The sequence below is a fragment of the Protomyctophum bolini genome (genome assembly GCF_963924005.1).
Source record: "Protomyctophum bolini genome assembly, chromosome: 18".
Lineage (NCBI taxonomy): Eukaryota > Metazoa > Chordata > Actinopteri > Myctophiformes > Myctophidae > Protomyctophum > Protomyctophum bolini.
The window spans coordinates 20383152-20397383 of record NC_137879.1 but is presented as its reverse complement, the minus strand read 5'-3'; the positions used below and the strand labels follow the sequence as shown (position 1 = coordinate 20397383).

General features: G+C 41.4%; 1 protein-coding gene across 1 annotated transcript; it reads left to right on the top strand.

Annotated features, from left to right (window-relative positions):
- The first annotated feature begins 908 nt into the window (after positions 1 to 908).
- Positions 909 to 13768, top strand: prkar1ab (protein kinase, cAMP-dependent, regulatory, type I, alpha (tissue specific extinguisher 1) b). Its single transcript, XM_080788639.1, has 11 exons — positions 909 to 1036; positions 5355 to 5573; positions 6740 to 6910; positions 7090 to 7181; positions 7300 to 7361; positions 7558 to 7604; positions 8379 to 8537; positions 10291 to 10351; positions 10499 to 10620; positions 10737 to 10818; positions 10978 to 13768. The coding sequence occupies exons 2-11, from the start codon at positions 5400 to 5402 to the stop codon at positions 11148 to 11150; spliced, it is 1143 nt and encodes a 380-aa protein (XP_080644765.1). The 5' UTR covers positions 909 to 1036; positions 5355 to 5399; the 3' UTR covers positions 11151 to 13768.
- Positions 13769 to 14232: the final 464 nt, after the last annotated feature.

Below are 14232 nucleotides of genomic sequence, written 5' to 3'. Positions count from 1 at the left end.
CCTAGACAAGTCACAAGAACATGTTTTGATACTTTACCAATTACCATAAAAAAGGACACATAATAGAATGTGTCCTTTCTCCTGTCCCTTCTCATAATTCTGTTTTGGTTTCTACTATAGGCTACAGTGGTGGAAAGTACTACACTACTGGTATACTGTAAGTAAAAACATACAGCCTGTAGTGTAGTCTATACAGGTAGGGTAAGTGATTCTTTGGTTTAAACAAGTAGGCTCAATACTACTACTAGCTCTATATATTCTTATAGAGGGTTTGTTCAGTTCAGTAACAGCTGTCTCCATCACGTCTTTATGAGGATACAGATTAAACAAGTGACATTGGAAGTGAATAAAGTGATGACGCAAAGAAATGAGTAGGCTATACAAAATTGGAACAAAACTTGAACACTAAAAATGAAGTTGATTACTGGGTAGCCTATACAATCTCCTGATTGTATGAATTGTTTGACCATAACATGTATTTTCTGTCTAGTCTAGAGCTCTAATGCCAACGGCTCTAATGCCCTAATGCCTAATGCTCTAATGCCAACGGCATTAGAGCTATGGAACAGAGCTATCTCTTGAGTAATATTAACCCAACACTGGTCTGGTCCCGACACCCCATACCATGAATCTGATCTGAATGAAAGATATGCACCTACATGCATTTTAGATGCACCAAATGCAACAATTGAGACGCATCAAACGTGATGAGCAGCTGTGCTGAAATAGCTCTGCAGCAGCCAGCAAGCAACATACTCAATCTGATAGCGATCGATTCTCTCTCCATTTCCCTTTGACGTCACGATTTCCGCGCGGTCTCCTTTAAGGTTGCTAGGGGTTACGGCTCACATGTCAGAACGAGGAGAATTGACGTCAATGACGGCTCGTGATTGGTCCTAACCCGTATCCGGTGGGGCAACGGTCCAGGGCTTGGGAGAAAAATCGAAGGGAGAATCTGATAACAGTTCACTTTTTCACTCATATCATCCATCCCGACTCACTGTCCAACGGCTCGGTAGGAATTCCGAGTTTAATCGTAAGTATTTGCTCGTCCGCGTGCTCGCCGCAAATGACCTCTGGATATAAATGAAGAATATTTGTTTGCTTCGTCTCGCATTTGTTTATGATAGAAGCTCAAGATGGCGTCATCGGATGAAAGCTTTGAATTTGCAAGGCCAGCTGACACAAAACTGGCCGCCAGGAGCTTGTGCCATCGAGACATTAATGTGTCGAGATGTTTCGCAAAGATGGCTAAACAAAATAGTTCAAAAACGCTATGTGCATTTGCTGTGTATGGATGTATACCCCGGAGTAGTATCTGTATTGATCTTCTGGGCTGCATCAATTTCCCCAACAAGCATTCCTGAATCCTGACCTATAGCTGGCTACACATTATAGCCTACTGGCTTTAATGTTCAAAGTCAAGATTACCAGTATGTATAGTTGAGTCGCTTCTAGATGTTGTATTTGTATTTGTATTATTATTATTTTTTTGCTTATGCAGCATACTTCATCAGTTGTTGAGCAAGGTCATTTGTGCATTATGCATGGTTGTGGTTTCTGTAATTTTATTGACAACCCACTTTAACCACCCTATATACTTTACCAAGGTCCCCCAGGGTTCTATTCTTGCCCCTCCTCTTCCCCACCAAATAGCTGAAAATAGTAAATACAAGCTACTACTACAAGCTTGTAGAATCCGTAGGAGTTGCTGTTTTCCCATGATTATTACTATTATGAAATTCCCAGAATCCTAGGGTGCAAGTAGTTTAGGTTTAGGTGAGTAAGATGGTGCTGATGCATGTAAGTGTATCATATTAGCATCTTCATGACCACTTATGGTCAATATGGCAGCCATATTGATAGGGTAATATAGGGTTACCTAAAGGAAGATGGGGGACACCTAAACATTGTGGGCACTTAATTGTTAAATTGGTAAAAAATGGTCTGAAGTAGTGTATAATACTATACATGATGTAAAGATGCTTCAACATTTTATGGTATCTTAAGCCGAAACCACACCAAAGGGTAGCCCCTCTAGGAACCCTCCGTAAAGCTTTTCTGAAATTTGTCACTTTACGTATAGGGTCCCTGGCAGATGTAAATACCCTCTGTTCAGGCTGTGCTGCGGCCTGGTGGTGGTGGTGAGATGTTTCAAAAGATGCATAAAACTGCTAGGGACGCGTAGAGACGAGCAGCTAGCCACTCTCGTTGCGAGAGGCGGTACAATGGGAAGTCAATAAGGAAGGAAGAGAGAATTTCAGAGCAGCCAAAACGGGGAAACAAATGATAAAAAATACTTAACGGCATCTGCACCAAATGAAAATTCTCTCACGTTTCCGTTGTCTCCTATACCAGTTTTATGCATCTTTTGAAACATCTCACCACCACCACCAGGCCACAGCACGGCCTGAACGGAGGGTATTTACATCTACCTACCATAGCGTGTGGAAGAAATGTACAGTAAAGTGACATCCAAATTTCAGAAAAGCTTTACGGAGGGTTCCGAGAGGGGCTAACCAAAGGGTTGGGTCGGGACAAAACAGTTTTTAAGGTCAACCACACCAATGCAACTCAATGAGTTGCATTGGTGTGGTTTACCTTAAAGAAACGTTTTGTCCCGACGTGACCCTGTGGTTTGGGCTTAGGCCTGATACAACTATTTATGTCCAAATGTTTCACATTTGTGGTGGCCTCTATGGGAAGAAAGTGGAAGCACCTTTGGTGGTACGTTCTTTAGAGGCCCTGCAACATGCAATTTGGAGTGGTGAAAGGGAATTTCACCACGCCTCAGCCAGGTAGAGATAGGTCCGCTACTACTTCACAGGCACAGCAGAGGGACACAACCGCAACAAATGTCAGGAAGACAATGTTAGTACATCCTCAGATAAGAGCCGTGACTCTGAGTCTGGAATCCAGACAACTCTGCCAGTGTCTTCCTCACTTTTGTTCTGATTTGGAGTTATTGGAGGTTGTTGTTTTCATGTGTTTTTTTTAAGAAATAGTCCCCTCCCACTAATTTGGACTGTCAGCAGGCGGTGTTGAAATGGGAGCAGTAGGACAGAGGCATATGTCCTCCTGATGGGGTCTCATCACTGGTATGTGAGCCAGTAGGCACCAAAGTCTGACATCAATGCTACTAGAGGGCGCTATCCCCCTGGGTCACAGGCGGCGTTATTTTTTGTATTGGAATCTCCATAGGCAAATCTAATGGATTGTGTCATATAAGAACTGTGTTCCAGAAATAAACAAACCACCCCGGTCAACTGACTGAAGAGTACGAAGTTTCTTGTTTTTTTCTCCAAACACAGACATTATCAAATGTAACTCAATATCATAAACAGAGTCTCATACCTGATAGAATTACCGGGGTGTTTTTATTTTTTGGAACACTGTTCTAAATAACACGTGACCCAGGGTAGTGGGAGTGACGTCAGGACTTCAGTACTCTATAGTCTATACAGAAATGTGTTGGGAGGGTTAAAGGGCCACTTCACCCCTTTTGCATCTGATGTTTAGGACACACAAAACACTTTCCTGGAGTTTTTGTGTGTGTAATATGTGTTTAGTATTTCAAAGTGCCAGTGATGTCATAGACACTGGTCTCACTTCCTTTCTGGACTACATGTTGTCTCAGTAAGACAGCCCTCCCCCTCTCCACAAGGAGGAGCAGTGTAGCAAAGCCATATGGTCATTGTAGCAATTAAGCAAACCCTGGTCAAACACAGGCTACATTATTTATCTGGCCTTAGGGTGCAACTTTCTAATTGTGCTACGGTCTATCTACTAAGTATATACTATTCTATTAACATTGAGTGACTGCAGTTTCTTCCATTGGGGAAATGTCCCTTTAAGTGGCGTAACAACTAAATTGGAAGAAAAAAAGGGGTAACAATATTTGGCTACTCTAAATTTGGAGAAATAAAAATGAAGGACAATCGTTAACTTGTTAACATCTGTCTGGTAAGTTCAACTAAGTTGGTTCGATCTTTGCCTCATTTTTTTTTGTAGCATTGCAATGGCATTTGTCACATGTTCCTGTAACAGATTAGGTGGGTCTGCCAAGTTTCCAGAGACACTCACTGTAGTAACATGAGGTCTGTTGATCCTGGCTCATCTTTGATAACGTGGCTGGTAATCTTTCCCTGGGACTTGTCAGATTACATCCGAATCCTATTATACTGCCACACATGCATGATTTTAGGCATGGGTATAGGTCTGTATAAGTTTACAGGGTGGACCTTTGTTCTGGCAGAATTGAATTGGTTTCTGTAAAATGCAGGTAATGGTCTCAACAGGGTCCCTTTTTAGAATGCATGAGTAGAGCCGGCATGAATATATCTGCAAAACCGCTTCTATCATGCAAGTCAATGAAGTGATCTGGGGTCTCTTTCAGGCTGTTTTTGGTCAGCATTGGTATCAATCATAGCCTGAGGTCTTGCAATCTCACAGAAATACATAAACATGCTTCTATGCTATGGTTTATATTGTTGGAATATTGGACCTTTGTCTTACTGTTCTAGCCTAAGAATAGACCTACTGCATGTGTGCTACAGTTGTACTGTAAGTATTACTGTCATTTTCTGTGGTGGAAAGTGAAACTAGCTTTATTTCATGCTGGCTGGGTGTAAACAGATATTGTACTTTTCTTTGTCTTTCTATCTTGAACGATATATGAACTGTGTGCAATGTGCATTGGAGGGGGGGGGGGTTGTCCATGTTAGTCAATGCTCTATTCATCATTGTGTACCCTTGCATTTGTGAAACTAATTACTGGGAGATATGGTCAAAAACTAACCTTATAATTTCCTGTTTATAGTACCAATTCAGGTTTTGTGCTGGACTCGTGCTGTTTTGTTTGTCTAGTTACAGAGATGACATCACATGATCATGTGACTAGAGTTGAAGCCTACTTCATACTTCGTCTAACAACTGTGTCACTTGCCATTGAGTTTGAACCTAAAACCGTGTCACATATTTAGTTAATTTTGCTTGTTATTTTTGGCAAGTGCCATGGTCGTGCAACAAAGTATAAATTAGCCATATAACTTCTTCCTTTTTAGAAGCAGACAAGTTATGCAGTGCCAAAATCACTCTCTCTTTGCTTTCTCACTCTAGCTCTATTTTTCACACTTGTTTTGGTGTCTGTCCATTTTCAGGAAGCCACATGCATACACACTGAAGCAATTTGCACTCTTTATGTATTTTGTATGTCTTGTTCCCTCCTCCTGCATACTTCACCCGAAGCCCTTTAAGTTTTCCCTTTGATGTGCTCTACCTTTAGGGCTTGATGACTGTATTGATCGTCTAATATTGCCCTCCTTTGCACCTAATGTGTGTCTCTCCCTCTCTAGTTCAGAGGTTAGAGGTCACAGAGCAGGGGTCGTGGTGGTCGTGTCATGGCGTCAGGCAGTACAAGCAGCGAGGAGGAGCGGAGCCTCAGGGAGTGTGAGCAGTATGTGCAGAAACACAACATCCAGCAGCTGCTCAAGGACTGCATTGTCCAGCTGTGCACCTCCCGACCTGACAGGCCCATGGCCTTTCTCAGGGAGTACTTCGAGAGGCTGGAGAAGGTGTGTGTGGGTGGATGTCTGTGTTTGTGTGTAGCTGTGTTTTTGTGTGTGTGTGTGTGTGTGTGTGTGTGTGTGTGTGTGTGTGTGTGTGTTATACAGTAAATATATGTTTGGCTGTGCAATTTATCAGTATTTTTTGAATATTGTGTCTTTTGCTGGTTTTAAAGACTGCATTACAGTAAATGATTTGACTGATTTGATGGTTATTTGTCAAACTCATGTGTAAATATTTTGTCAAAGCACAAATGGCCATTCACACAATATCATCACATTATTGATATCAAGGTATTTGGTAAAAATATTGTGAGATTTGATTTTATCGTCCAGCCCTACATAATACTATAGTATGTATTAGTTTGTGCATGTGTGCATACATATACATTTGTGTTTTGCTTGTCCTTGTGATGTTTACCATCACAAGGACAAGCAAAACGGTTACTAAACATTGATAATTGTACAGTTCATCCATAATTTAAACTTTATATTATTAAAGTCACATTTTGGTAGAATCCAGACTGATCGTGTCAGGTTGTCAATTTGACAAACTCCTAATAAAAATAACGTTGGCCATTATTATTCTGAAACTCTTCCTGTTTGTAGAAAAAACAGAGAAACGAGTACGTCTTTGGCAGCTGAATGAAAATCCAAACAAGTTACATGGGTGACAAAGTCAACAACCAAAAACAATGTTGTGTGACCATGGCACTCTTGTGGAAAAAAATAAATACACCTTTATCGTACTGGCAACATTTGAGAGTGCCTTAGTCGCTGATGTCTTTGGTTTGTTAGTTGATTTCCTGTTTGTATTACTTTACTCCAACACGGTACATAGCAGTGGGCGTGGTTTTCTGGACCCACTAAAAAAACGGATGTTTTCCGTCAATTTCCTTTTTTTAAAGTAATTAATTGTTTAATAAATACCCTTTTTATATAGCAGTTTTCTTTTCTTTTTCACAGAATCAAAGATGTTCTGGTCATGATCTACCAGGATCCTGGATGGCAGGATTCTAGGCTTAAAATAATTGATATAAATAGTTTTGTAAATCTCTTTGGGGAAAAATGAATGGCTGATTTTTCAGTGGGCCCAGAAAACCACGCCCACTGTTATGCTCTATATAGGCAGGCAGGGGCATTTTTTAAACCCCTCCCCAATCCCACCCGTCCAGGAGGAGGCCAAGCAGATCCAGAACCAGCAGAAGGCCAGCAGTTCTCGCTCAGACTCTCGGGACGAGGAGGTGTCTCCTCCCATGAACCCCGTTGTGAAGGGCCGCCGGCGGAGAGGAGCCTTCAGTGCAGAGGTCTACACAGAGGAGGATGCAGCCTCTTACGTCAGAAAGGTAGACACACTCGGTGTTACACATCATTGAAATCAGAATGACTATTATATGATGAGGTTAGCTTGAATGGTGAGCTGCTTCTCTCTTTCTTTCACAACTATCAAAACAAACACTGTCACATGTACATTTATGGGTCAGAAAAGATGTGCACATACTCTGGAACATTTGTGTTTTCAAAGGTCATTCCCAAAGATTACAAGACCATGGCAGCCCTGGCCAAAGCCATTGAAAAGAATGTACTCTTCTCGCATCTGGACGACAATGAGAGAAGGTACCAAAAATCTAAAATCCAGCTAAGATGATCTCCAGAGGGGATGTGTTTTTTTTATTCTGGTATTCAGGTGTTTTTGTCCCCAGTGATCAACACCTGAATCTTTGTTGTTCTGCAGTGATATCTTTGATGCAATGTTTCCAGTTACTTACATCGCCGGGGAAACCGTTATTCTACAGGGTAGGAACAAATTTGTTACAGTTTTTTTTATGTTGCACCACCCATTTCTTTTTTGTATGAAAGTTTTCATTATTGATGTACTGAAATTATATCCTTGTATGTAATTCCTTTGCATGTAGGTTTCCTTGTGTATGAAAAGGAATGTGACTTGATTAGGTGCCATGGTGATATTAACAATGCCATTCTATGCACGCAGGTGACGAAGGAGACAATTTCTACGTCATTGACCAAGGAGAAATGGATGTGAGTGACTCACGTAACGCTGTATTTTGGGAAACGGCGTCACACCTGCTATAGTTGGTTAGATCTGACATTAATGTAAGGTGCTGGGCTTTACCAATGAAGATGATATATAATGCTCTTTATTAATGCACCTATATTTTATTATGCCAAAGCCTCTTGTTTAAAGGCTCATACATAGTCTGTATTTTCGGTGGTGGGGTGACCACCGAACTACAACATGACGTCACGAGCCGCGGTGAAGAGCAAACCACCACCACCGCTCCAGCCCTTCTCTCTGTTTTTACTCGCCACCGCTCAAGTTATTTCAGCTCCGGTGGTCAGCTCACCACCGGAGCGGTGGTCACCTCACCACCGAAAATCCAGACTATGTATGAGCCTTAAAGAAGCACCAAGAATTTCTAAAGTAAGTAAGGACGTACAATTTTAAAAGATCCGAAATATACGGAGGTGCTAGCCTTTAAAAATAAACAATAAAATCTTAATCGTGAAGCATACAAGCATTACATTCCCATTGACAATGAATGGATAATTTTCGTCATACTGTATGTGGACGAGCAAATCAACATGTTATGTCATGATGATGTAGGATAATAAGAGCACCCCTCACTAAACATGGGTGTAATTTTTAAGAGCGAAGGTTAAATTTGTTAAAACCCTGCTCTCTGATAATAGCTGTTATTTTTTCTATGTTTGAACATGTTTGCCCATAAAATTGGGTTGTGAGGGTTAAAGTCGTTAACAAAAAATGTCTTCCTTCCTTCTTTCCACTGTCAGGTGTATGTGAACAATGAGTGGGTGACCAGCATTGGGGAGGGAGGCAGCTTTGGAGAGCTGGCTCTGATCTATGGAACACCCAGGGCAGCCACCGTCACAGCCAAGACCAACGTCAAACTGTGGGGTATCGACAGAGATAGCTACAGGAGAATACTTATGGTGAGGAGGCATTGCTCTTAACAGTTGCCGTATTTTCTTAGATGGTAGCCCGGGCATTATTTCAGAGTAAAAGCGGCTATATCTTCCCGGCACCCAGAGCTTCTATTTTGAAAGAAATCCAGGCGCTGATTGTGTTAAAAGAACCAGTCTGCTTTTTGCTATTTATATTTGCACCGGCCTGCACTGGGCCATTTTTTGGTTACAGTTCCTGTCAAGCATTTGTGTTTGTTCATTTATTTAAGTACAGTAAATTATAAGGTACAGTAAACATACATTGCAGACAAAGTCATGATTTAATAGTGAGAGAGAGCCAGACAGGGGTAGCCAGTGGCCACTAAATGCTTTGATTGCACATGGAACAGCAGCACGGAGGAACGACAAATCCCAATGCTTTCATTATAAGCTGTAGCCTTTGATTGCATTTGAATAAAACCATATTTGATACACATACTGTAAGTAGGCTATCACCCACATGTTACTGATGATAATCAGTAACACACACACACACACACACACACACACACACACACACACACACAACACACACGTGTTATTCTGTGTGTTTTTAAAAGTTACCTGGGCATGATGGCATTAAATAAACAAAGTCTATAGGAAATTAAATTATAATTCACCTATAGTGCATTTTTCCATATTGTTATTATCATCATTTGGCTATATGAAACAGAAATGAGACACACCCCTTACCTTCTGCATGGGCGTGTTCAACCTCAACATGGCCAATAAGGATATTGCATGGTTTTCCATCAATGATACGGGCATAGATTATCTCACACTCTTTGGTGGATTTATCAGTGGAACCGTCTAGCATGAATGAGACTTAAGGGGCGGAGGCAATTTTGCCAGCTGTCTTTCCCCTGAGTGTGTGTTATCACTCCCACAAACTGCACGCGCAGTCAGTGTCATTGGAATATGTGGGGTTCACGTTCAGTCCGTTCTTCTTCATCAGGATGATCTGTGATATTTGGTGAACGGGAGTTCCTCTTTTGTGTTAAACCTGATCACCATTTCAACATTCTCTTCACTTGATCGTGAACCAATATTCTCCAGCGCTTGCTCCAAGCGCGCCCGCCCCTCTAGACCAGAAAGCATGCTGGCTTAATAATGCAATGCATAGCCGCCTGTGCCTTAGAGCTGAGACGGGGAGTGAAAAAAAGAAAACGGTCCTTGAGGATCTTTTTTTTCCTTTTTTCTCCCCGCATCCTCCTGCAAGTAGCACCGGAGTGACATTGCTAAATTTTAACTCGCACCTTAAGAAATTAAGTAGCATATGCGACCTAATAGGTCGCACTCTGGAGCCTTGGCTACAGGGGAACTCTGCTCCACCACCATTGGCTGACTATGGCCCGAGTTAAACTACCAGCGTCTTACAACCAGTCCCGCACAAAAAATAGTGTCGCGTCTGTGGTGCGTTGTGAGCTTGTAGATATTACATTTTTTGTATAAAAAAATAATAAATTAGCTGAAGAGACGGCAAATAACAGCTCTGGCATTTAAACCGACCAGGGCATTTATTTGGATGAGGCGTTTAATACGCAAAATGTCAGACCCCCAGTGGTTATTAGGTAGTGGCACTGGGTGGCTATTTGCAGTAGGGCTACTATTTGGAAATATACCGTACATTTATACTGTGTAAGTTGAAAATTAGACTTATACAAAAGTTTGGTTTCATATGTTCTTTGGAGTTCAATGGTCGATTTGTCACAGTAAATCACAATTTTGTGTATTTGCACAGGGAAGCACTTTGAGAAAGAGGAAGATGTACGAAGAGTTCCTCAGGAAAGTGTCCATCTTAGGTCAGTGATTTAATTTGTCTTCATAATGTTTTTTTCTTTTTCTTTTCTTTTTTTCTGTTAGGGTGTATATTTCAGTTTAATCACAGGAGTCACTTGTCTGTGGTATTTTTATCATTGTTTTATGATCATGTCCTCTTCCTTCTTTAGAATCTCTTGACAAATGGGAGCGTTTGACAGTGGCTGATGCCTTGGAGCCAGTTCAGTTTGAGGACGGACAGAAGATTGTGGTGCAGGGAGAGCCTGGTGATGAGTTCTTCATCATACTCGAGGTATGGCTGTTCTTATTTCAACTGTCACACTGGTTCTAGCACACTATAGGAAGGAGTTGGCCATTTTCCACCTGGCTTCCCTGTGGTTTTACAAAGTGTGTTCATCCCTCCCTCAGGGCTCCGCAGCTGTGTTGCAACGCCGCTCGGAGAACGAAGAGTTTGTGGAAGTGGGGAGATTAGGGCCATCCGACTACTTTGGTAAGAAGTCTTCCTCCTCCTCTCAAAATGAATAGTTAATTAATAGTTTCGTGCTTATCTGTATTTAAGGAGTCATTATTTTAAAGCTTTTCGTGTGTGTGTGTGTGTGTGTGTGTGTGTGTGTGTGTGTGTGTGTGTCTCTCTCTCTCTCCCTTCCAGGTGAGATTGCGTTGCTGATGAACCGTCCCCGTGCTGCCACTGTGGTCGCCCGTGGCCCCCTGAAGTGTGTCAAGCTGGACCGGCCTCGCTTCGAGCGCGTCCTGGGCCCTTGTTCGGACATTCTCAAACGCAACATCCAACAGTACAACAGCTTCGTCTCGCTGTCTGTCTGAGGGGCATGAAAGAGAGTTCACCCCTCTTGCACCCCTTCCTCTCTCCTCCTCCCAAACCTCCTAACTCCCTCCCTATAACCCTCTCTTCCTCCTTTTAGTCCACCAATGCAATTTGCTTTATGTCACACTTTGTTCTAACTTCCTTTGCTTTGATTTATTTTCCGCTTTATTACACACACACACACACACACACACACAGTCACACACACACACACACACACACACACACACAAACATTGTTCATCTTTTGTTTACTACCAGTCACCTGGCCGTCACTTTTAGCCATTCACCAGCGCTTGTACCAGCTGCCATATGCTACCTTTATAGCCACAGTTACATGCCATGTCACACACATCGTAAATATATCCACTGATTTTATGCTTCTTTCTTTCTTTCTTTAAGCTCAACTTTAGGAAAACGCAAAGCAGGATTGTAAAGGGAGACCCCTGACCGGTTTCGGGTCTCCCCATGATGAGATTTAGGACAATCAAAACTTTCCATGGATGAAGTTAACACTTTGTATCTTGTTGAATTAGTTCCTGATTTCATGTGCTAGACCGCTATCAAGAGGACTGTGGACTGTGGAGGGGTTTCTTCCTGGTGTAAGGGTTTTCTGTTAAAGATAGACGGATAAGTCAGATATCTACCGCAGACCCTGTAGAAGGCTAGAGGCATGTGATTGCATTACATTTGTTCATAGGTTGAAACCTATGATAAACAGATTTACTGCATCAAATTTATTCGGTTTCCATTGATTGTCGAGTCAGTTACTCTGTTTTACCTAGTTTCAGAGTGCCTGTACGACATGGGGGGGGGGGGGGGGTCGGTCATACAGCCACCAGGCTAGTGCCAAAATGTTGATTTTATTCTCAAAGACGCATAGCCGTGGAAATGTATCAAGCACCCTGTTGCAAAGTATGTGGAACTAAAGGACAGGAAGTAGTTGGTGTCACCTCATCCTCTGATTGTTAGGGCCATCAACCATACAAGAACTGCCTTGACTACTTAAAAAAAAAAGTATTACTGTAAGTGTATTTCAGTATTCAAAGTTTTTCAGTATACAACACCAAATAAAGTCATTGCTTCTTCTGCTATGGTTTGTAAAACAAATGTAGTTCAAATGATGAACTAATGTTTTGGCTATGGTTTGGAGTGAGGGTGATCTTTTGAAAACAAATTACATTTTAATTGTCCTTTTTCTTTTTTCTTTTTAAATGCTAATTTTTCCATAAATTCTATTTTAGGTGTCCAGTGCCACAACATAAAAATTCCTTATTTTTCGTCAACCAACGAAACTGTATGTATAGTCGTATTGTATAAAACGTCATGGGATTAAACTTTTTAAAAATGGGTCAAATGGATAATTTTAAATCTTGAGGGAGGCAAAATAAATTCAGGACTTTGGAGTATTTATGTATTTAAGCGCAACAGTAAGCAGAGAGAATTTGGCAGGATCCTGACATGAAGATGAGATGCATTTACCAGGTAGAGAGGGGATGAAAAGTTATTTATTTCAATCTTGTGTCATTGGCTGTGCCTGTTAAGGGGGACGGGTGGGGCAGTAATTGTCTTATCATTCAGAATAGCTTGTGATCTGTTCTCTATGCTTACTAATGCATATTAATGTTTTAGGCATCCAGTGAGTTGGTATGAATGGAGCGTGTAGTTAAAAAAAATAGAGGAAACTTTACCCTGCAAGCTACATCATGGTTAGTAGCACTGGGACTTTGTCAAATATTTGGTTATTTACTCGGTAGCTAACTGCTTGTTCTTTAATAAGTAATTTAATGGCTTTCCTTTCTTCCTTCTTTTTTTTTATTTGTACTAACTCCCAATGAGATGTTGACTGCTGGGTTAAGGCCTAACTCTTCATTCCTGCCGTACTGCTTGTCACTATTAACCCAGAGATTACCCTGTACCCAGTTACATTTGTGTTCCTAAGCTGCTTTCTTCTCTTTTTTACGTACTGTTAACATTATATCACCATTCTGAGCTTATGTATGAACAGAGAGAGTGCATGGTTGACTGATTGGCCTGAGGGATGAAAGGATTGTTTGTATGTCCAAAAACATCCGATTTTTTGTGGGGGACTGATTGCAGTGTAGTCAGCTTAATGAGGCAAGAGTGCATTTTGTTAAGAGGACACCGCTGTTTCCTTTAGGCCCTTCTTCCCTATTCCCCTACCTCTCAGGTGTTTCTTGTTGATTTGGTGTTGAATATGATAACCCATGCTCTCTGTCCCCATCTACAGGAGATGACTTTGTTAGGGGATAGGTTTAATACGACTCTTGTTTCACATTCTTATTTTCCTCCAGGTTGGGAGTATTGTCATTGTAAACTTATTTAGTCACACACTGCAATCATCCCAGTTTGCCTTACCTTACCTGGCCTGGGCTTACAGAAGTTACAGTAGTAGTCAGTCTCTCCTGCTAGCCCAAACTTCAGCAAGTTTGTTAGGCCCGCAGCACTAAAGCTGCTGGTTATCAGAGGACCATTCTTTTTCTATTCTATCCTATGACTGTATTCAGTTTGACATCCTCTATGTGCAAAGATGTTTATCCTTTTGGTATAGATTGTTCCAGATGGCAGTTTAAGCAATAAAAGAGTAAAAAAAAATATCTGAATTTTGTCTTGTTCCTTTATTTGTGGGTGGGTGTGTGGGTGGTATCCCAGCCTGAGGTCTACAATCTTTTCTAACAGTACTGTATACTGTACAGCAGTCTAATCGGAGACTTGCCTGCAAGCTCCATGTTTGCTCTGCTGAAGTTTGTCCTTGAGCACTGAATCCACAATGCAAAGGTCATAGCTGACCCAGCTGGCCTGGCACCCTGTATGCACACCCGATTATATGATGCGCGCACACACACACACACACACACGATAAGCATAGCATTTTAAGTGATGAAACATTGTGTGTGTGTGTGTGTGTGTGTGTGTGTCATAGTAGGCCTATTATATTCTAATCAAATAGAAAGAAAGTACCTTTCATACTTTGGCTATGCATGTTTTATCCAGTGTTCAACTTTCTTTCTTTTTTTCTTTTCTTTTTTTTGCAGATGGAAAATGTTAACTTGGTTGTTCC